This window comes from Camponotus vicinus, unplaced genomic scaffold, assembly GCF_025532165.1.
Source record: "Camponotus vicinus isolate PSW18456_S1 unplaced genomic scaffold, iyCamVici1.0 SCAF_7, whole genome shotgun sequence".
Taxonomy (NCBI): domain Eukaryota; kingdom Metazoa; phylum Arthropoda; class Insecta; order Hymenoptera; family Formicidae; genus Camponotus; species Camponotus vicinus.
This window is the reverse complement of record NW_028141979.1, coordinates 17,575,645-17,598,097: the sequence shown is the minus strand read 5'-3', so window position 1 is coordinate 17,598,097 and position 22,453 is coordinate 17,575,645. Positions and strand designations below refer to the sequence as shown.

Here is a 22,453-nt window from a genome sequence, read left to right as displayed (position 1 = left end):
AATCATTTTTTTCGTCTCTTTTGTTATACTCTTTTGTACTTCAAATAAAGTAATTAAATGAGAGTAAAGCGTATAAGTTAGACGTGTATATATATATATATATATATATATATATATATATATGTTAAGAATTAAGCCGAAGCAAAAAGTTACGATTAGCCGCAATTATATTTTGGCGCGTCAGTGACGTATAGAAGGCAAGCACCGCCGGCAAATCGCGAGCTCTATACTTGCCGTCACCTCGCGCCTATCGCATCACACCGATACGCCACTGGCGCCCAATCATGGGCAGCCACCGCGAATTGCCTAAAAGAGCCCGCGATAACAATTTTGTCCTCTGAGAATGATCAAAACGGCAAATCATGACAATAAAAAGTATAATCGGAAATACGTTATTGTCATGAAGAATCCAGATCGTTCTCGAAGGACAAAGTCTATATAAACGCAGCCTCAAAAATCGAGCTCTTACTTTTCAAAAGTACCACGGCTAAAAAACACGTAATCTCGTTGCTCGCGATTTTTCGAATATTCAGTTCCGTTGCTCGCAGATTTTTATCAGGTGCTCGCTGATTTATATTGCGGTATCGCGATACGCAAATCGCATGAACAAAAAACGTTATTATTCAATTTTTTTTTGTAAATAATTATTATTCGATTAAAGTGTGACGTCCTATAAAATTAAGTGCGACTCAGCTGACTATTCTTTGTTTCCTCTTCGATTCCTCTCGACTCACTCGCTCCCGCGTTCTCCAAGCTCCATCACAACGAGCTATTTCGCGCATTAAGTTGGTCCTTCGAGCCGGATTTGAGTCCTTGAAACCGGTGCAGTTCTGTGGGGAGTGTCGACAGTGACCTCGAGGGTAGTGGTGTGCTTCTTCTGTGCTCCGGAGTGTGACCACCTAGAAAGGAGTTAAGAAATGAGCCGTGAAGTGGAAGTGCTGGCCGACGCGCAGGTAGAACTATACCGAAAAATCTCCCGCACGGTGGAGAACCTGCGGAAGCTAGGTTCTGCTAAGATCACTCTGGGAGCTGTGGAATCTCGTTTGCAGAGCCTGGAGACGAACTGGGCTAAATTCGATGCCCAAGACGACAGGCTGTTCGTCCACCGGGAAGTGCTTGCTGGGCACGATTACTATAAACTAGACGTACCTGCTTTGGCCGAAGAAGCTTACCTTAATCAAGAGGCATCGCTTCTGGACTGGAAGCACTCTTCCAAAGCCAAGGAGGTCGAAACTGCATCGGCGACTATGGGAACGCCGAGTTCCGCTCCCAGGACGACTCTACCTCGTATCCAGTTGCCGACCTTCTCCGGAAGGTACGAGGATTGGCCCTCATTTCGCGACCTATTCCAATCGCTTATCGGGAAGGACGGCTCCACAACCAAAGTGGAGAAGCTTCACTACCTGAAGTCGTGCCTGAAAGGAGAGGCTGAATCGTTAGTACGCAGCCTGCCCACTACGGATGAAAATTTCGAACGTGCATGGCAGAGCCTCGTCGATCACTACGAGAACAAGCGCCTCCTCGTGCGGAGCTACATCGTGCAGTTCACGTCTCTCCAAAAGTTAAAGGGTGAATCTGTAGCTGACTTACGTAATCTTTATCACGGCGTGAAGAGCACCGTCGGCTCCCTCGAAAGCATCGGGCGGCCGATTATTAAAGGTGAAGATCTCTTTGTTCACTTGGTGGTCGAACTTTTAGACCCGCGGTCGCGACGCGAATGGGAGACCTCGCTGGGGGAAAAAATGGAGCCGCCGACGTATGACGAGCTCCAGCAATTTTTGGATCGCCGGCTCCGTACTCTCGAATCGCTACAGCCGATCAAAGCTGATCCGAATCCGGTCAAGCCCCGCACGAGTGCGTCCGCTAAACAAACGCGCGCGTTGCATGCTCGAGGACAAGACGGCAAACCAGGCCGTTGCTCAATGTGTCAACGGGACCATTTCATCATGCTGTGCGACACTTACAAATCCAAGAGCGCTGCGGAAAGGAAACAGCATGTTGAGACTAATGGACTTTGTCTCAACTGCCTCGGGAGGCACCGGCTCAGCGACTGCACATCAAAGAAGTCGTGCTCAGTGTGCAATTCCCGGCATCACACTTCCCTGCACGAGGCGTGTCGCGAGGTGGACACCGTGAAGACCACGCACGTGTCGCATCACCCAGTCAGATCACAGACGGCCGTGCTTCTCGTTACCGCTCGCGTTTGCGTCACTGATAGGCACGGGAATTTTCACACCGCGCACGCTTTAATAGACCAGGGTTCGGAATCGTCTCTGGTTTCCGAGTCATTGGCACAGCGACTAAGACTGCCAAGGAAAAATACTTCTATCTCCGTCTACGGCGTCGGTGGTAAGATGACAGGCGTCGCGCGCGGTCTAATAAACTTGGAGGTGTCTTCGAGGGAGGGAAGATCACCGATGGCAGTGTCGGCCCTGATCTTCCCCCAGCTCACCATCTACGACGGCTGCAATCGGGCTGCCAAACTACCTTGGAGCCACCTCGTCGGTCTGAAGCTAGCCGACCCTGACTTCCTGTCCACCGACCCGGTGGACTTGTTACTCGGCGCTGACGTTTACGCCTCCATCCTCCTCCCTGGCCTACGTCGAGGCGGACCTCAGGACCCTGTAGCTCAAAAAACAACATGGGGTTGGATCTTATCGGGGACCGTCGGAACACAATTCGAAAACCCGACGCGCTCTCATACTCACGTGTGCCAGGAGGACGAGCAACTCTCTGGCCTGGTGCAACAGTTTTGGCGGCAGGAGGAAATAGAGCCTGCCAGTGCTCCACTGTCCGCCGACGAGCAACGCTGTGAAAACCACTTCGCTTTCACCCACAGGAGAAACGCCGACGGTCGCTATGTGGTGCGCCTTCCGGTGATCACGCCGCTTCCAGACTTCACTGGGACGAGACGCACAGCTATGCGTCTCCTTTTCAATATGGAGCGCCGCTTAGATCGCGATAGACGTATCCAACAGCTGTACGGCGACTTCATGGCGCAGTACGAAGAGCTCGGGAACATGACAGCGACTCCCAGGGCAACCGAGAACGGAGACCGATACTGCTTCCTACCTCATCATGGCGTATTGCGCGAAGCCAGCGCTACGTCAAAGCTGCGAGTCGTCTTTAACGGCTCCGCTGCCAATGCTCAGGGAGACAGCCTCAACCACCACCTATTGGTTGGCCCGAACTTATTACCGGTTCTGGGGGACGACCTCTTACGCTGGCGTCGTCACCTCTATGTCTTAGCAACTGACATAGAGAAGATGTACCGCCAGATCCTAGTGAGTCCTGAGGATCGGCACCTGCAAAAAATAGTCTGGCGTAAGAGCAAAATGGAAGAGGTCAAAGATTACGAGCTCAACACCGTCACTTACGGATTAGCCTGTGTTCCTTTCCTCGCCATGAGATCGCTGCAGCAGCTCACGAGGGGATTCAATATCCAGCAGGTTCAGTCTCCTTGCGTCAAGACACGTACATGGACGACATCCTCACCGGGGCCTCCTCTCTCGAAGATGCTCAGGAGCTGCGACGGCAGTTAACGGAGTTGTGCAGGGCGGGCGGCTTCCCCCTGCGCAAGTGGTCCTCGAATCACGTCGAGATTCTGGAAGGCGTTCCGGCGGAACACCAGCTGCAGCGCGACCTGCGCTCTTGGCAACCACATGAGAGCCATGCCACACTGGGACTCCAATGGCATCCAAGCATCGACGCGTTCTCTTACGCCATTCCCGTGGTCGAGATTCAAACCATCACGAAACGGGCCGTTCTATCGCTGACTGCTCGCCTTTTCGACCCTCTAGGATGGTTGGCTTCTGTAGTGGTGCGTGCCAAAATTCTTTTCCAGTCCACCTGGCTTATGGGCGTCGACTGGGATACTCCGCTGGACGGACGCAATTCCCAACTCTGGGAAGACTTCCGAAGAGACCTTCCGCAGTTGTCGGAAATTCGCGTGCCACGTTACGTTCCCACCGGACCTCTGAGCGTTTCCGTCGAATGGCACGGATTCGCTGATGCTTCAGAGCGGGCGTATGCGGCGGTGGTTTACTTGCTGACGACCACTGGAACCAAGGAGAATCAGGTGAGCTTAATCGCAGCAAAAACTAAAGTGGCACCCATTAAACAGGTAACTCTACCTCGATTGGAGTTATGTGCCGCCACGTTACTAGTCCGCCTGGACCATGTTCGCCCGATGATCGCAAGAGAAACGCCAGTGCACCTCTGGACAGACTCCACCGTCGCCCTTCAGTGGATCCAAGGACATCCTTCTCGGTGGAAGACGTACGTGACCAACCGAGTCTCCGAGATCCAGACGACACTGCCAGGAGCTACTTGGCATCACCTTCCCGGCATCGACAATCCCGCTGACTGTGCCTCGCGGGGTATTTCTCCGAGCGAATTGGTCGCTCATCCGCTCTAGTGGCAAGGCCCTTCCTGGTTGCTCGCCGGGACTCCACCGCGGTCCAAGGGAGTCATCTCCCTGGGAAATGACGAGCTGCCGGATATGCGGACTAGTAATCAAGCGGCCATCGTCAAACCGCTATCCATGGAGCCTGAGGAGATCACCCGATTCTCCTCCTTTACTCGTCTGATCCGGGTCATCGCTTGGTGTTTCCGTTGGCAACGTCGAGGCAGGGCACCACATGCCCCGGCAGCTACCTTACGTCTGGCAGAAACTCTCTCCGCCGACGAGTTAGACGAAGCTCGCCTGGCTCTGGTCCGTGTGGTCCAAGCTAAGCATTGGAGTCAAGAGTTAAAGTCTTTAACCAAGGGTAAAACTGTCGCAAAAGGAAGCTCTCTTTTGAAACTTACTCCTTTTATAGATACACACGGCATCCTCAGGGTCGGCGGGCGACTGAGACATTCTCTGCTGGCCTACGACGCGAAGCACCCTGTGATCTTACCGAGCAGCTCACACTTGACGAAGCTCATCATCGAGGCGATCCACCGAAAGACCCTGCATGGCGGAGTGCAGTTGACCCTCAGCGCCGTTCGACAGCTTTATTGGGTGCCGCGCGGTCGAGCCATGGTCAAAGCCGTGTTGCATCGTTGCACCACCTGTGTGCGATGGCGGGCGGCAACCCCACAGCAGCTGATGGGCGACTTGCCTTCGCGCCGAGTGACTCCCGCTATGCCTTTCATCCACGCTGGTGTCGACTACGCCAGACCTCTCATGCTAAGGACGTCGAAAGGGCGCGGCCATCGCGCATACAAGGGCTTCCTCGCCATCTTCATCTGCATGAGCACGAGGGCCGTCCATATGGAAGCGGTCTCGAATTACTTCGCTGATGCCTTTCTCGCTGCTTTGCGGCGTTTTACTGCACGCCGAGGTCTTTGTCACAGCATCACCAGCGATTGCGGCACCAACTTTGTGGAAGCGGACAAACAACTGCGAGGGTTCTTCTCCGCTGGGAACCCAGAGCTGCGACGTGTTGCCGACAAGCTAGCCAATGAGCGGATTATTTGGCGCTTCAACCCTCCTTCCGCTCCGCACTTCGGTGGTCTCTGGGAGGCTGCCGTGAAATCCGTGAAGCACCATCTTCGCCGAGTACTGGGCGAGACCTCGTTAACGTACGAGGAACTAAGCACACTGCTTGCCCAAGTGGAAGCGTGCTTAAATTCAAGGCCACTCCAGGCCTTGTCGGACGACCCGGACGACCATACGGCGTTAACCCCGAGCCACTTCCTTATCGGGACTGCTCTTAATGCCGTGCCCGAAGCCAGTCTCTCCGAGGTGCCCAGCAGCCGTCTCACGAGGTGGCAGATGCTCCAGAGGGTGCGCGATCATTTCTGGGAGAGATGGTCGCAGGAGTATATCCACTCCCTCTTGCCACGACCAAAGTGGAAGGCCTCTACAGACAATATCCAGCCGGGCCGCCTTTGTCTCATCCGAAATGAGATCACGCCGCCTACACGCTGGCCTCTCGCCCGGATCGTCGAAATCCACCCAGGAGAAGACGGCCTCGTCCGCGTCGTCACAGTCCGCACAGCGTCCTCCGAACTCAAGCGTCCAGTTGTCAAGCTTGTTCTGCTACCGAGCTGCAACATGGACAGCGATGAGAAGCGTTCTTTAGCGTAATCGGGCGTCTCTGTTAAAAAAAAAAAACGATAGGGGGAAGGGTCGATTATCGCGCCGATTGATAATTTGTTTTCCCTATTTCGAAAAGGCTTCCTTTTTTCCTTTCTCTTTGGTTTTAATTTGAGGCATGCCTACTTTAGAGTCATAGCCTAATTCACGTTAATCGTAATCGCGTTATCGTCATTATAAAATTTGTCGCGTCAATTCTAGCACTTCACTTATTGCCGCAACGAATTAATCTTTATTCTTAAAGGCGAGTGTTCAGTATACACAGCAATATAAGCATATCGAAAATATAGGTGAACGCGCTATAAATAGAATAACTCAGCTGTTGTTTACCTTTCTGTGCGAATCCGAAATCCGCCCCGCGCCGGTCTATCCTGCCGCTTTCGCGCTCGCTGCTTCCAGTTAAACGGTTGCACACAAACACCGGTAGCAACTTCTTGCTCTTCATCAATGGTTCTTAATTAACTCACTCTACACCCACACACACACACACACACACAAAATTTCGCCAACAGCAGTTGACGAGGCGGGCGGAATGTTAAGAATTAAGCCGAAGCAAAAAGTTACGATTAGCCGCAATTATATTTTGGCGCGTCAGTGACGTATAGAAGGCAAGCACCGCCGGCAAATCGCGAGCTCTATACTTGCCGTCACCTCGCGCCTATCGCATCACACCGATACGCCACTGGCGCCCAATCATGGGCAGCCACCGCGAATTGCCTAAAAGAGCCCGCGATAACAATTTTGTCCTCTGAGAATGATCAAAACGGCAAATCATGACAATAAAAAGTATAATCGGAAATACGTTATTGTCATGAAGAATCCAGATCGTTCTCGAAGGACAAAGCCTATATAAACGCAGCCTCAAAAATCGAGCTCTCACTTTTCAAAAGTACCACGGCTAAAAAACACGTAATCTCGTTGCTCGCGATTTTTCGAATATTCAGTTCCGTTGCTCGCGGATTTTTATCAGGTGCTCGCTGATTTATATTGCGGTATCGCGATACGCAAATCACATGAACAAAAGACGTTATTATTCAATTTTTTTTTGTAAATAATTATTATTCGATTAAAGTGTGACGTCCTATAAAATTAAGTGCGACTCAGCTGACTATTTTTTGTCTCCTCTTCGATTCCTCTCGACTCACTCGCTCCCGCGTTCTCCAAGCTCCCTCACAACGAGCTATTTCGCGCAATATACATATACATATATATACATATATATATATATATATATGTATATATATATATATATATATGTATATATATATATATATATGTATATATATATATATATATATATATATATATATATATATATATGTATGTATGTATGTATGTATGTATGTATGTATATAATTTGATTAAATATAATTTAATATAAAAAATAATATGCCATATATATATATATATATATATATATATATATATATATATATGGCATATATATGGCATATTATTTTTTATATTAAATTATATTTAATCAAATTATGTACATACATACATACATACATATATATATATATATATATATACATATATATATGTGTGTATATATATATATATATATATATATATATATATATATATATAGGGTGTCCCATTTTAAAAACGCACTTCAATAATTCTTCAACGAAGCATTTTCATCAAAAATTTTTCAGACAAAAGTTGTATGGTTTCAAAAGAGACATAAGATGGTGTCATTAATTTGACCTTGAATAGTTACTTGAAGATTACGTGAAGGTCACCTTCAATTTTTTTAATGAAACTACCTACTTAATTAGAAAATACATAGTTGTTTCGAAGAAAAAGTATGTAATTTGCAATTAACAATTACATATTTTTTCTTAAAAATAACTGTGTTTTCTTTACACCTATTGATTCCTCTCATTATTTCGTACATAAAAGTATTAAGGTAAGATAATCAAAAAATGAATTTTTTACAAGGTATTTTACGGTTTATGTAAAATTAAGAAATGACTTCAAGCCTCATAACTCAGAAAGTACTTAATGAAAACTAACTTAATTATAGTGTTTTGGAAAGCTCTCGAGATGAGCTACAAGAATATGCAATAAAAAATAGGCAGTTACCATCTTATGGCCCCCTCGAAACCATACAACTTTTGTCTGAAACATTTTTCTGTAAAACGTATTATTCGGGAGATATTTGAGGTCGTTATTTAAAATGGGACACCCTGTATATACACACACATACATATTATAAACATATTATACGATAAAAAAGCTGTAAGAGAGAAACATTGAGCGCATTTCGAGATATCGAGGAGCGAGCAGCGTGTAGCGTCGCGCGTCGGCCGTCGCTTTCGTTAGGTAGGAAGAAGACAGAAAACACTATTCTGTCCTCTTCTATTATCCGAAGCTAGCCGAAATGCCGAGCTCACACGTACACTTACATTCACATCCTCGTTACCTCCTCCATGACGTGTTGCATGTTGCTTACGGCGGAGATCTGGCAGCTTTGCTTCCGCGTACCTCAGGATTGTCGCGTGGCCCAATTAATCCTGCGGCCTTCAGGACCGTATTTGTGGCTGTCGCGCCCCCGTCATCTTGTAAATTTTTGATGATCTTTTCTTTTCCGCCGGGCGCGAGGGATTTTTTGCGGCAAACCACTCGCCGTTATTTCTCTGATCTTCTTGTAGCGCTGATATTGGCCAAAGCGGCTCCAACTCGGAGTCCCAATACGTTGTTTTGGTTTCCTGAAGTGGTCTTCCCCGGAATTGCTCCTCGCACCTGCTGAGAATATAAATTTTAAAAAGGGCGGCAGCGATAGTCTTGAGGTGATTTCCTCGCTAAAAATTGGTAATAATACTTAGCTCGGCATGCCCCGGTTATTCGGTGTCTCCGCTCGTCCCGCTTCCATCTCTTCTTTTCCTTGGACGTTCCTCTTCGTGCTCAGCCACCAGATGAGATCTCATCACCCGCTCTCGTCGCGCTCATTACCTAACTGCTAAAATTATTGAAAATCGCAGTGGAGACGAGTCTAATTTCGCCCCCCGCAGCCGCTCTCTCCCTAAATCGAGGGAGAACGAGGGCCCCAAATCATCCACGGTCGGATATCTCGCGATCCTTGTGACGGACTCAATGATGTCACGTCACAATATATACACACACACACACACACACACACACACACACACACGTACAGATTATATATTTTATCAGATGCAGTTTGCATGTGCGTTCTCGTTATTAAAATATTCATTTTAGAGGCGATCTATTCGTGAGCTGATTATTCAAAAAAAATCCAGAGGCGATCTAATTCATGTACTGGTTTAAAAAAACCCAAAGGCGATTTAATTCGTGTGCTCATTATTCAAAAAAAATCCAGAAGCGATTTATTCATGGGCTAGTTGTTTTTAGAAATATTTCATACCAAATGCGGTTTGTATGTGCGTTCTAATTCTTAAAAGAAGATATTTTATACCAGAGACGATATATCCGTGTGCTGGTTGCTTTTAAAAATATCTTCTCCCAGAAGCGGTTTGTATGTGCGTTCTGATTATTAAAGAAAGATATTTTATGCCACAGAATATCTATTCGTGAACTGGTTGTTTTCACATCAGATGCGATTTACATGTGCTCTCTGGTTATTATAAAATATAAGACATTTATGTTGTTAAAACATTATCTATTGTATCATATAATATGGTAAAATAATTATGCAACTTTCGCTACAATTATAGCCTTAGGAGGAAATCCTTGTAATGAGAAATATTCCATTGACGTGGAATATATGAGGCAACATTTCCTTAAAATTATAGTAGAAAATAAACTATTGCTTTTTCTAAAATGATAAAAATTTATCATTATATCAAGGAAATTTACTGTGATATTCCAATGAATATCACGTTAAAAAAGAACGCCTCATTGTAAATGTCTCGTTTACAATCTAAAATCGGAGAGACAAAAGAAATATATATATTGTGGTTGCGTCCTCACGAGAATGGGCGATGGAGGGGCCAATTCATTCCTCGAAATTTGAAATATATTATATAATATATATATAATTCTGTTACGTCCGGTGGACTTCACGATTCTTTTCTTTCTTCGAAATGATATCGTGGAAGAAAGAGACCAAGGATTGGCTTGCATTTGAAACGCAAAACGATCCTTCTTAAAATAATGATAGCGCATATGTTACGTCTAGGCCCTGGAATGGATGGGCCGTATGGAAGAACGTAACTTACTTACCCCGTGACACATTTCATTCGGGCGTGTGTATGGATCGGGTCGAACGAATGTGAAGGGCCTGACACAGGTCATCGACCGAAGGTCTCTTTAACGCTGTGTTTTTAAGCCTATTCGCTCGGTAGTCCCTTTTCGGTAAAAAAATTTAATCCTTGTTACGCGAGATGGGACTTAGTGCGATCTCAGGATTTAGGGAACGGGTTAAATAATTAAATTATATATTAAATTAAAAATACAATATTTATTTAAATATTTATTTACAATATAATATTTAAAAAGATAAAGAAAGAAAAAATATTTTAAAAGATAAAGAAAATGAAAAATACATGTTAGCGCTTATAACTAGGTGTGTGTGAGTATCTGTGTGTATGTATATATTCTCGCGGGTGTTACAACCGTTCGGAGGTCATCAGTCAGAATATACAGGGAGGAATTTACGTTAAGAATCAAGTTTTGACTGGTTATTACAATATATATATACAGGGTGAGTCAAAAGTATGTTTTAAAAATTTGTGAGTGTGTTCCTGGATAAAAAGGGAGAACAAATGTTCATGTGAACATATGGTCGCAAATGCTTTGTTGTCGAGATAATGGACATAAATCAGCAGTATCAAATAATGCTTTATTTGAACGTTTACAATTTTGTTATTGTTGTTTATAAGAGATGTTCTACATGTCCTCCATCATTTTCAACACATGCTTGAGCACGACGTCCGCATGACTGGCGCAGTCGTTCGAAAACACCAGGATTTCTACGGACCATCCTGCAAGCATCCTGCACACGTGCCCATAGATCCTCTTCATTGTTAACTGGTGTTTGATAGACGACGTTCTTCAAATAACCCCACAGATAAAAGTCCAGTGGGGTCAGGTCCGGTGATCTCGGTGGCCATGACACTGGACCACCACGTCCAATCCATCGCTCAGGATAATGTCGATTGAGATGATTTCTGACTTATAAACAACAATAACAAAATTGTAAACGTTCAAATAAAGCATTATTTGATACTGCTGATTTATGTCCATTATCTCGACAATAAAGCATTTGCGACCATATATTCATATGAACATTTGTTCTTCCTTTTTATCCAGGAACACGCTCACAAATTTTTAAAACATACTTTTGACTCACCCTGTATATATATATATATATATATATATATATATATAATTAATATAATATAAGAAATAAAACAAAAATAAAAACCGAATGCGTAATAAGAATATGAATAACGCTTACTCATTAAAGGAAGTATAGAAAGGAAGTATAGAATTCGTCGCTTGCGCATATGTGTTATAATTAGAATTAAAATTTTCTAAATTCGCTGAAACACAGGTCTAAATTAAAATACAATAATAAAATTAAGATAAGAGATTCGCCAAGTATGAGCTCGAAAATCATTCATCTACTTTAACGGTTTCTTCAAAAAGTAATGATAATATAAAGAAAAATAATGTAAAGAAAATAATAATAATAATAATAATAATAATAATAATAATGATAATAATAATAATACAAAGGAGATGAGAAATTAAAGAAAAGTGAATTGGAAAAATAAAAATGGAGAGTTAAATATATATAAGGAAAGGATGAAACGAGGTATAAAGTTAGAAAACTATACAAATTCGCGCTGAATAAATCAGAAAGAACAATTAAAGGGAAATAAGAATCAAGGAGTTAATCGAGAGCCATCTTTCAGAGAGAAAAGCAAGTAGTTAATAAATAAAAGATGAAATGTTTCAATTTAAATGGTGAGATAATAAGATATGTGAAAGAGAAAAAATAAAAATTACTGAATTTTACTCACTACTCGTTGACATCACAAGAATGAATGCTTTGATAAAATTGCAATGGCTGAAGTCGGATCTTCGCCATTATAGCATGAAGAGCTGGCTAATGGAGATGTCCACCAGAAGATTTTTAATAAATATCCACTTACACATAATGCAAATTAAATCTTAATAAGACATTTTCGCTAAGACATAAAGCAGGTTAATAATTCAATTGCGTGACACAAAAAAGGATCCCCGAGGCTATATAATTTGAATCAGATTAAGACTGAATTCTCAAAATTCTATATTTAACTATAACTGAATCTCGACTGTGACTAAGAAAAAGAGTGCTAATGAATGAATGAATGAATCCCCCCCCCTGCAACTTGTGCTCGCGTATTTTAAAATCATTGCTCCTCCTCCTTATTGGATAGTAGGGATCTTTTTGAACAAATGAGACAATTTCAATTACTCCCTTCGTAGGGACAAAGAGATTTTTGGAAGGAGTGGGGTTTCTTGAGATTTTTAATTGGTTGAGCCCTTTGGCTCGAGACTTAGCTTTATCTAGTAGAATGGGAGTAGGATGACTAATTTACTGTTCATGAGAATTTGCTCATGAGTCAGGTGACCTGTCAAACATATGTATCGTCTCAAAGATTGTTTAATTTTCTTTTTGATAATTTTTCCGAGATGCAGTATGCTTTTGTTTGGATTGTCAAGTAGAAGGATTTCATATGGAGCATTATAAACATGCGAAGCACTTGGATTTTTACGTGATAGCTGTAATTACAATTTTTGTTTCAGAAATCTTAAGTTATAACTACTGGTCACCCTTAGTATTACTTTTATTTATTGTTTCTTATTCTAAGAGACAGAGTATCATATGCCTATTGTTGACGTGGTACTTGATAAGGATCGTTTGAGCGCAAGTGGTTTTACATTTCCGGACGTACCAACTATAAACATATACGACTATTTGATTTTATAGTAAAAAATTTGAGTTGACAGCGACTGGTCATTCGCTTAATGTCAGATTCCATTTATTATTCTCTGTCTCAGATATCTACGAGTAAGAATTGGCCCTACCAATGTTTATCGTATAATTTCAAGGAAAGAAAAGAATCGTGGAGTCCGCCGGACGTAACACATAGAAGAACGCAACCTAACCCGCGTATATAACCATTTCAACCTAACAAATCTAATACTGAGAATGGCCAGTTGAGATAGCGTTAATAAAACTCTAAATAAATTCGTGAATTATGAGACGAAAAGTTGTTATAAGAGATTTCAACCGCCCCGTATCTATTGGTACGGCTTTATGTTCGAAGTCTCTTTATCTAAAGAATTTTTAAAACAAATATCTGGTTCTCGGGAAGATTGTCAAAATCTAAACATACGGCAATATTCTTGAAATTGATAGTGCATGTGCGCTCGTTCGACAGGCCACCCTCAAGCGTTCTCCGAATCGTTCAATTGTCAAGAACGATAAATTAATCAACTTACTCCCACTCTCTACTGGATGGAGCTAAGTCACGAGCCAAAGGGCTTAACCAATTAAAATCTTAAGAAACGCCTCTCCTCCCAAAAATCAGCTTCCTTGTCCTTAAGAAGGGAGTAATTGAAATTATTTCATTTGTTCAAAAAGATTCCCACCATCCAGTAAAGAGGAGGAGCAATAACTTTAAAAAAAATGCAAGCGCAAGGCGCGACCGGCAGTGCAGTTGACAGATCAGTTCACAGTTCCTTACACAATTTATTCATTCATTCCTTTAATCACAGTCGAGATTCGATCATATTACATTTTTGAGAATTTTAATTTGATTCAAATTATATAGCCTCGGGGATCTTTTCTTGCGTTATGAAATTGAATTATTAATCCGTCTTATATCTCAGTGAAAATGATTTTGTTAAGATTTAATTATGCATCGTGTGTAAGTGGATATTTATTGAAAATCTTCTGGTGGATATATCCATTAGTCAGCTTCTCATGTTATAATTGCGAAGTTCCGACCACAGTCATTACAATTTTATCACCACATTTATTCTTGTAATGCCAACGAGTAGAGTGTAAAATTAAGTAATTTCTTTTTTACCTTTTTCCCTTTCACATATCTTATTATCTCACCATTTAAATTGAAACGTTTCCTCTTTCTATTTATGTATTTACTCCCGATAAATATTTTATTTCTTTTTATTTTTCCTCTCAACACAAATCACTTTACCCTTTACAATTTATTTATTTTTACTATTAATTATTACATTTCCCTGTTCTAATCTTACTCCTTCTATTATTTATTTTTGCACTTTTCTCACTTCTTTATTTGCCCTGGGTTTCTGAATAGGAATCCGCGAATACTCCTCTCATTTCGTTCTGGGTTTCTGAATAGAAATCCGCGAATACTCCTCTCATTTCGTTCTGGATTTCTGAATAGGAATCTGCGAATACTCCTCTCATTTCGTTCTGGGTTTCTGAATAGGATCCGCGAATATTCTTCTTATTTCGTTCTGGGTTTCTGAATAGGAATCCGCGATTACTCCTTAATTCTTATTTCCCCTTTAGTTGCTCTTTCTGATTTATTCAACGAGAATTTGTATAATTTTCCATCTTTATATCTCGTTTCGACCTTTCCTTATATATATTTAACTCTAACCTCTATTTCTATTTCTTTTTTTTTCTTTCTCTTTCCTCCCTTTCATTTTCCTTTAAGTTCCCAACTTTTTTATATTATTATTATTATTGGTAAATATTTACCTTTACACAGCTAGCCCCAAATGACTTGACCTTGACATATATTGTCAAGGTCACTGCCCTGAGTAACATCAAAAAGGTTTTAGGCGTCGCTCGTTGTTTATTAAAAAATTATAAACAAAAGAAGTTTTATAAGGTTCACAAAATTTTTGAACACCATCTACAATAAGACCTTTCGTATTAAAAGTTATAAAGGAATAAATGTATTGAAGGTCACAATTTCTTTGACCTTTGCATATATATCGATTATAATTGAGGATCTCGTTTTGTATGGAAAGTTGCAAACCTATGTGGAAGCGTACAATAATAGATTTGGCTTGTATGTATTTGTAAACTTTATCTTGCAAAGTATAAGCGTAGACATCGCATGTTCCGCCCCCCTACGGAGGGGCTCCACTTTCGGAAGATATAACCTAATCCAACCTGTGTCTGAAATATAGGAAATACCTTGATATATGACATTTCGCTTTACATGGTTCATATGGTTTATATAAGTTTGCAACTTTTTATGCGAAGCCAAGTATATTCCATACTTCAGACACGGGTTGGGTTAGGTTTTATCTTCCGAAAGTGAAGCCCCTCCGTAGAGCAGGGATGCAAGATCTTCTCCGCAAGCAACATGCCACGCGTAGTGGAGAGGGTAACGGAGATGTGAGCGTAAGCGTACGTGTGAGCTCGGCGCTTCGGCGAGCTTCGGAGAGAAGAAGAGGACAGAATACAGTTTTCTGTCTCTTTCTTACCAAGCAGGCAACGAAAGCGACGGGCGACGCGCGACGCGGAACGCTGCTCGCTCTTCGATATCTCAATATGTTTCTCTCTCACAGCTTTTCTTTATGTTTTATATTTTTGTTACAAATATATATAAATATGTACATACATAAACGTATTATATATTTATAATATATATATGTAATATTTGTAACAAAAATAATCCCGCGTCGCCCGTCGCTTTCGTTGCCTGCTTGGTAAGAAAGAGACAGAAAACTGTATTCTGTCCTCTTCTTCTATCCGAAGCTCGCCGAAGCGCCGAGCTCACACGTACGCTTACGCTCACACATACACACACGTTTTGTAATATATTAAATATAATTAATTTTTTTATATATTTAAAATATGAAATTAAGAAAAATAATGAGTGCCGCTTTTCCACACCACCCATGAGGTATCACCAATGGCGCGTTAGGTTTTTTATGTGGACCTTCGCCTGGAGCCCTATTATACCACATTGCATTATTTTGTCATTTACAAGTATGGTGTCTGTTATACAGACAGAATATTTTTTATACTTTAGTTTATTCAAGTATCTGGGTGTCTGTTATACAGACAGAGACACACACACACACACACACACACAAGATGTTTTTTATATTCTTGCTTTTACAAATATGGTGTCTGTTATACAGACAAGATATATTTTATATTCTTGCTTCTTACAAGTATGGTGTCTGTTAGACAGACAAAATATTTTTTATACTTTAGTTTATTCAAGTATCTGGGTGTCTGTTATACAGACAGACACACACACACACAAGGTGTTTTTTATATTCTTGCTTTTACAAATATGGTGTCTGTTATACAGACAAGATATATTTTATATTCTTGCTTCTTACAAGTATGGTATCTGTTAGACAGACAAGATGTTTTTTACAAGCGTAATGTCTTTAATAAATTTATTATTGAGATGAGGGGCCAGCTATGTCAGTATCTGCAGCATGTATCCTTAAAATACTTTTATTTTTCTTAGCAGCGGGAGCATATAATTTGTCCGCTGACATAAGAAATAAATGCTTTTTGTCAATTTTCATTTTTATAGCTGTTTCGCCTCTCGTTTTTAATGCCGATTTAAATACACAAATAGCATTAACAGTAGTTGACGAAAACTTGTTACGGTTTTTCGTTTTTAAATTATTTAAAAAAGAAAACATTCTTTCTGGATCGGCATTTGAATTTGGAAGAGATCTTATAGTACTTATAACATTTGTTAAATTAGGATATTTAGTAAAATTATTGTGTCGATTTTGTAAAATTTTTTTCCACATGCTATCGAAATTTAATTTAGAAAAGCTTTGTTTTTCTTCCATTGTAAAATCTAATGGTAAAGCAATCCATTCTTTTTTTAAACCATTTTCATCAAAACCGCCAATAGTTTTAGCTATAAAAGAAACATCATTGAATGATGTTTCTCTATTATTATCAAATAAAGTTACGTATGGTCGAAAAACTTGTAACTTTGATAAAAACATGTTATTTATAGGTAATCTTTTACGAATTTCTTCCGCAGCAGTCACATAAAATGTTAAACAGTTCTCTTAAACAATTCTAACTATGTTTATGTGACCTTTAAGTGTTAATTCGTTTAGATATTCTTCACATTCTGATCTCAAAATAATTTCATTTATAACTTTGATTTTCTTTTAGTGAGAATATAATAGTAGTGATACTAGGAGAGTTCTAACCCAGGGGCTCCGAGGGGGGGTGAGGGGCGAGGGGGAACCATGGCGGGGGGGTGACATCACGCGGGGGGGGCATCACGTGCGGGGGGTGACGTCACGTGCGGGGAAGGGGGATCCGCGGCGCGAGAGATGGACGAGGGGGTCCGCGCGGGTAGGGGGGGGAATCCGCGGCGCGAGCGATGGATGAGGGGTTCCGCGCGGGTAGGGGGGATCCGCGGCGCGACCGATGGACGAGGGGGTCCGCGAGGAGAAGGGGGATCCGCGGAAAGAAGACGGTGGTGTGAGAAGAATAGCGCTACGTGTGGGAAAAGGATAGCGCTAAGTGTGTGTGTGAAGAGGACAGTGTGACAAGGATGGCATCAATATGTGACAAGGATGACATCAACGTGTGATCAAGGATGGCGTCAACGTGGGACAAGGACGACGCATTGTAAGATGCTGCATAGGTGGGAGAAGGACGACATAAAGGTAAGTGAGTGAGTGAGTGATAGCGACGAGCATATGAATGAGAGAGAACGATAATATCGCGAACAACGCGTACGAAAGAGAACGATATTGCAAGAATAACGCGTGCGAGAGAGAACTATAATATCGCGAGACTTAGAACGATAATAGCGCGAGAACAACGCGTGCGAGAGAGAATCATAGCGCAAGACAACGCGCACGAAAGAGAGAACGATATCGCTATACTTACAACTAGCGCAAGAGAGAGAACGATAGCGCGTACGAAAGAGAGAACGATAATAGCGCGAGAACAACGCGTACAAGAGAGAACGATATCGCTATACTTACAACTAGCACAAGAGAGACGCAAGGGATGGGAACGCAAGGAGAGGCGAGTAAATAATCACATTCTTTTTTTCAATCAAAATTTATTTTAAAATGTGTGTAATACAATTGTGTGTGTGTGTGTGTGTGTGTGTGTGTGTGTGCGTGCGCTTAATATGTAATATATAATAATAAAAGATAGATATAAAATTTAAAAAATATAATAATAATAATAAAATAAAAATTTAAAATATAAAAAAGATATATATAGGGGGGGGGGTGATGCGCCGGGCTAAAAGGGAGGTCGCTCCTAGAAGGCTAAGGGGTCGATGTGCCGGGCTGAGGGGGGCCGCTCCTGGAACAGAAAAAGACATTTGAATAGTTTTTTAATAATTTATTTTAGAACTTTTGATGTATTATAAATTGAAAGTTACTTACAATACTTTCCATGGCATTTTCCATTCACCGTTATACAATACACACAATTTATATTTTGATGCAGATTTGGATTCACATATCTGTTTATCCTCTCGTCGATCATTCATATCATCACGTAAACTCTAAAATCAAACATATTAATTTTAAGTGTTTTAAATTTATTACACATCGACAAAAATATTTTACCTTCAACGTTTCCAATTTCCGCCGTAGTATATTCTCATGATCATCTTCTTCCAATTTTTCAAAATCTTCTATTAATTCGAGATTTTCACGCAGTTTATTTCCAATACAATTTACTTTAGAATGATTAGGTTCTATATTGAAACATTTACATCCATGATATTTTGCAAAATCTCGCGCACATATTTCTCGAGCTAGAAGAAATGTCCTCAACGAATTTGTGCGAGGTTTTTCCAAGCCGAGCTCTTGATGTCTTATAAACTGAACGATTGAAGTTTCCAGATTCTTCTTTGAAAGTTGTTCCTGCTCGTATTGAAGTAATTCTTCATCATCACTAGTCCGAAAACGGAAATCAGGTTTCCCATCGGATGATTCCTCCTCCATTTCTCTCTCCTCTCTCTCTCTCTCTCTCCATTTCATCCATTTCTCTCTCTCTTTCCATCCAATAATCATCATCATCCGTATCATCATCGATGATAATAACATCGTCTTCAGCCATTGCACTAACGTAACACAAGACTAACGAAACGCAAAGACTAACGAAAGAAATAATATTCTAATGTCGCAGGCTCCTCTTCATTATATATCTTTTAATATCTTTTGTCTCATTTCAACTAGAGCATCACGTCTCATCTATCTCAGCATTTCTCTACATCTTTAGCGGAGCGTGTTGAGAAAAGTATAACTATTCTTATTCGTATGGAAGGAAAGAATTAAAATCACAGATATAAATAATAATAAAAATAATTATTTATTGCACGCATCGGAATAAAAATAATTATTTATTGCACGTATCGTAAAGAATATCATTTACAGCGCATGTTAATAATTCGCAATCGATTAATGATTCGCTGTTAAAGACATCACTATTGCGTATCGTTTTTACAGCATCGCATACAGTAGTAATATTGTTACGTTGTAATACAGTTTCAAATTGTTTAAATTTTTCATTCACGAGATACGTATTCTCACATAACCAATTGTGCATATGATCGATACAATTTTCAAAATTAAATAAATGTAATAATGTCGGTGGTTTCATGTACAAAGAATTGTCACATAATGTGAGTTTTACAATTTTCGATTGATACATTTCGATCGATAAATCTCCAATCCTTAATAGGAGAGCAGTCGATTGTAGAAATTGTTCAATGTCTGCTTGCTTCTGCATCAACAAATTCCACATTGAAAAAGGTAACACTATTTGATTGCCTCGATTATCGCCGAGAATCAGTTCCACGTACGATACAGCTCCAACGCTTATTCCAATGTCCAAATACTTGTACGACGTTGGGGTTAGAGCGTATCTTCTTCCAAGTATGCGAGTCGCACGACGAGGCTGAATGCTATAAAAATATATAAATTAGATCAATATTTAAAAAAAATTAATAAATAAAATTTTTAAACGATCGAAACTTACGTGTTACATTTTTGCTTCTTACACGGTGGAGTTTCACCGTTTCGAATCGGAACGTAAAAATTCATGTTGATTTCTTCAGCGAACCTTTCACACGCGTGATTGATGCAATACTGATCGTATTAGAATTAATATCAATTCAAATAGTATCGCAAATTGCAATGTAGAGGGGATTATTGCTGACACGACATTTTAATTTCCTCTAAAATTTTGTCGCGCCGATGTACGGCTGCGATGACATCATCCCCAGAACAAAGATTTAGCTGAATTCGCTAAAATCGAGCGCCGATGTACGGCTGCTCCTGATGCAATCACGTTAGAATTTTCAAATGTACATGACAAAACGTAAAGTTTTCAAGGTTAAAATGCGCATCGGAACAAAGATTTAGCTGAATTCGCTAAAATCGAGCGCCGATTTACGGCTGCTCCTGATGCAATCACGTCAGATTTTTCAAATGTACGTGACAAAACGCGAACAAAAATAACCGTCAAGGTTAAAATGTGTATCACCCCTAGACAAAGATTTAGCTGGATGTGCTAAAATCGAGCGCCGATTTACGGCTGCTCCTGATGCAATCACGTTAGATTTTTTCAAATGTACGTGACAAAACGTAAAATTTTCAAGGTTAAATTGCAGACGCTATTCCGGGGAATTTTTTAAGATGAAATCATTCTATAATGTTCGATGATATGCACGAGACAGTATATAAATCGTGATAAAGAGGCACACCCCGCCAGTATTTTTGCTAAAGTACATCCAGAACTATCATTAGGAGGCGCATTTCGCAAGTGTGTGTTACAATATGGAGGAACAAAATTTGCGAGAGCAATCCACATTGATTGATTCGCTGGAAGACTACATTGTGTGGGAGCAACGATGCGACCAATACATCGAGTCGTTGGAAGAGCAAAGTCGCATCAAGCGACCGCGATTATCGATCGAAAATCGACAATCGCTGATTGCTCGGATCGCGCGCCTCGAAGGGTTGAAAAATTCGGTACGTGGACGTTTCATACACGCGGGTGCCGGATGTAGCGCGCGTCAAAATGGACTTGTGTGGCGCGAGATTGATACGGCATTCGAGAGTCGCGTATCGACTGGTGCGGTGATAAACTATAATCACATCGAACCTCGCCAATTTCTCGATGACGCCAAAGACATTGTGATAGAACATGTGAAGAACGTATAAAGACATAATTGTGTGAAAGTGAACACTATATTTAACGGTGAATTCGTGGCTGGGGATAAACGCGCCAACAAAAGTATCAATACGAGAAACTATGAACTCTTTCGCACATCCGATTTACGCGAGTGGTACGAACGGCGCGTTATCGAACCCACCCTAGCGTCGCTGGAAGAATTTCAGGAACGCGACAGCGGGTGGGCTTTGTCGCGAATACTAAATTTAACTGTAAATATAAATAAGTATAATCCTATGCGTGCGGGATGTCACATCAAATTACCGCGGAACATTATGATGAAAAGAGCGGTGATTAATGTACAATCCAGAGACAATGCATGTTTCGCGTGGGCAGTGGTCGCCGCCTTATACCACAGTATATACAGTAGCGCAACTCTCCCGATTTTGTGTAGCATAAAATGGAATGCGCATGCGCGAAGTCAGCGAGTATACCAGTACTGCCATCTGTACTTTCCTCTCACTCTCTCCTTTGATTTTCGCTCTCTCTCTTTCTCTTTCTTGGCGGTAAAATCACATCTGTGTTTAAATCACAGTTTAAATGCTCACTGATCTCAGTATTAAATGCCGGCATAAATATTTGTCAGCAAGAATTACGCGAGTGAAGTGAGAATACGTGATTAGAGGTGCAAATTAAGTGAGAAGTGGTGAAGTGGTGAAGTGGTGAAGTGGTGAAGTGGTGAAGTGGTGAAGTGGTGAAGTGAAAGAATTATTTGTGTGTAGAAGCTTTCCCGAAGAGGATAGTTAACCTATTTATTTATATAGGTTTTCAATTCTCTTGTTAGGAAATTTTTACACCTTGATCTTAGCTTCTTTTTCAGGTGCTGTTTGGTGATCCGGAAGGCCTAAGGGAAACATGGACAAGAAAACCAAACAATGGTGCGCAGTACCAGGATGTATGGGTTTCATCAACCTAGAAAAACGGCACTTTTTTAGATTTCCAAAGGAAGATGACAGGTATGATAATGTTTTAATTATTATTTATAAAATATGTAATTTAATTATATATATATGTATATTTTCATATTTTTAAAGTAAATAATATGTACATATCATATACTTTTATATTTATGAATTTTCATTACACTTTACAGGTGGTTGAAATGGATACAGGCATCAAAAAGGATGGATTTGAAATTGAAAGGGCCAAAGTACGCATACCAAAATTGTACACTATGCCAT

The 22,453-nt window shown here is 41.1% G+C and overlaps 2 protein-coding genes across 2 annotated transcripts in view; both read left to right on the top strand.

The window, feature by feature from the left end:
* LOC145974706 (uncharacterized) overlaps positions 1-22,139 on the top strand; it is a 138,482-nt gene extending 116,343 nt beyond the window's left edge. The window contains exon 6 of the mRNA XM_083104713.1: positions 22,093-22,139. Within this exon, the coding sequence (XP_082960839.1) occupies positions 22,093-22,106 (14 nt within the window). The 3' untranslated portion in view covers positions 22,107-22,139. The remainder of the gene's footprint in view (positions 1-22,092) is intronic.
* LOC145974292 (uncharacterized) overlaps positions 22,128-22,453 on the top strand; it is a 5,916-nt gene continuing 5,590 nt past the window's right edge. Inside the window, exons 1-2 of the mRNA XM_083104089.1 lie at positions 22,128-22,228; positions 22,366-22,453. The exon at positions 22,366-22,453 is cut by the window's right edge and continues 98 nt beyond it. Of these exons, the coding sequence (XP_082960215.1) occupies positions 22,128-22,228; positions 22,366-22,453 (189 nt within the window). The remainder of the gene's footprint in view (positions 22,229-22,365) is intronic.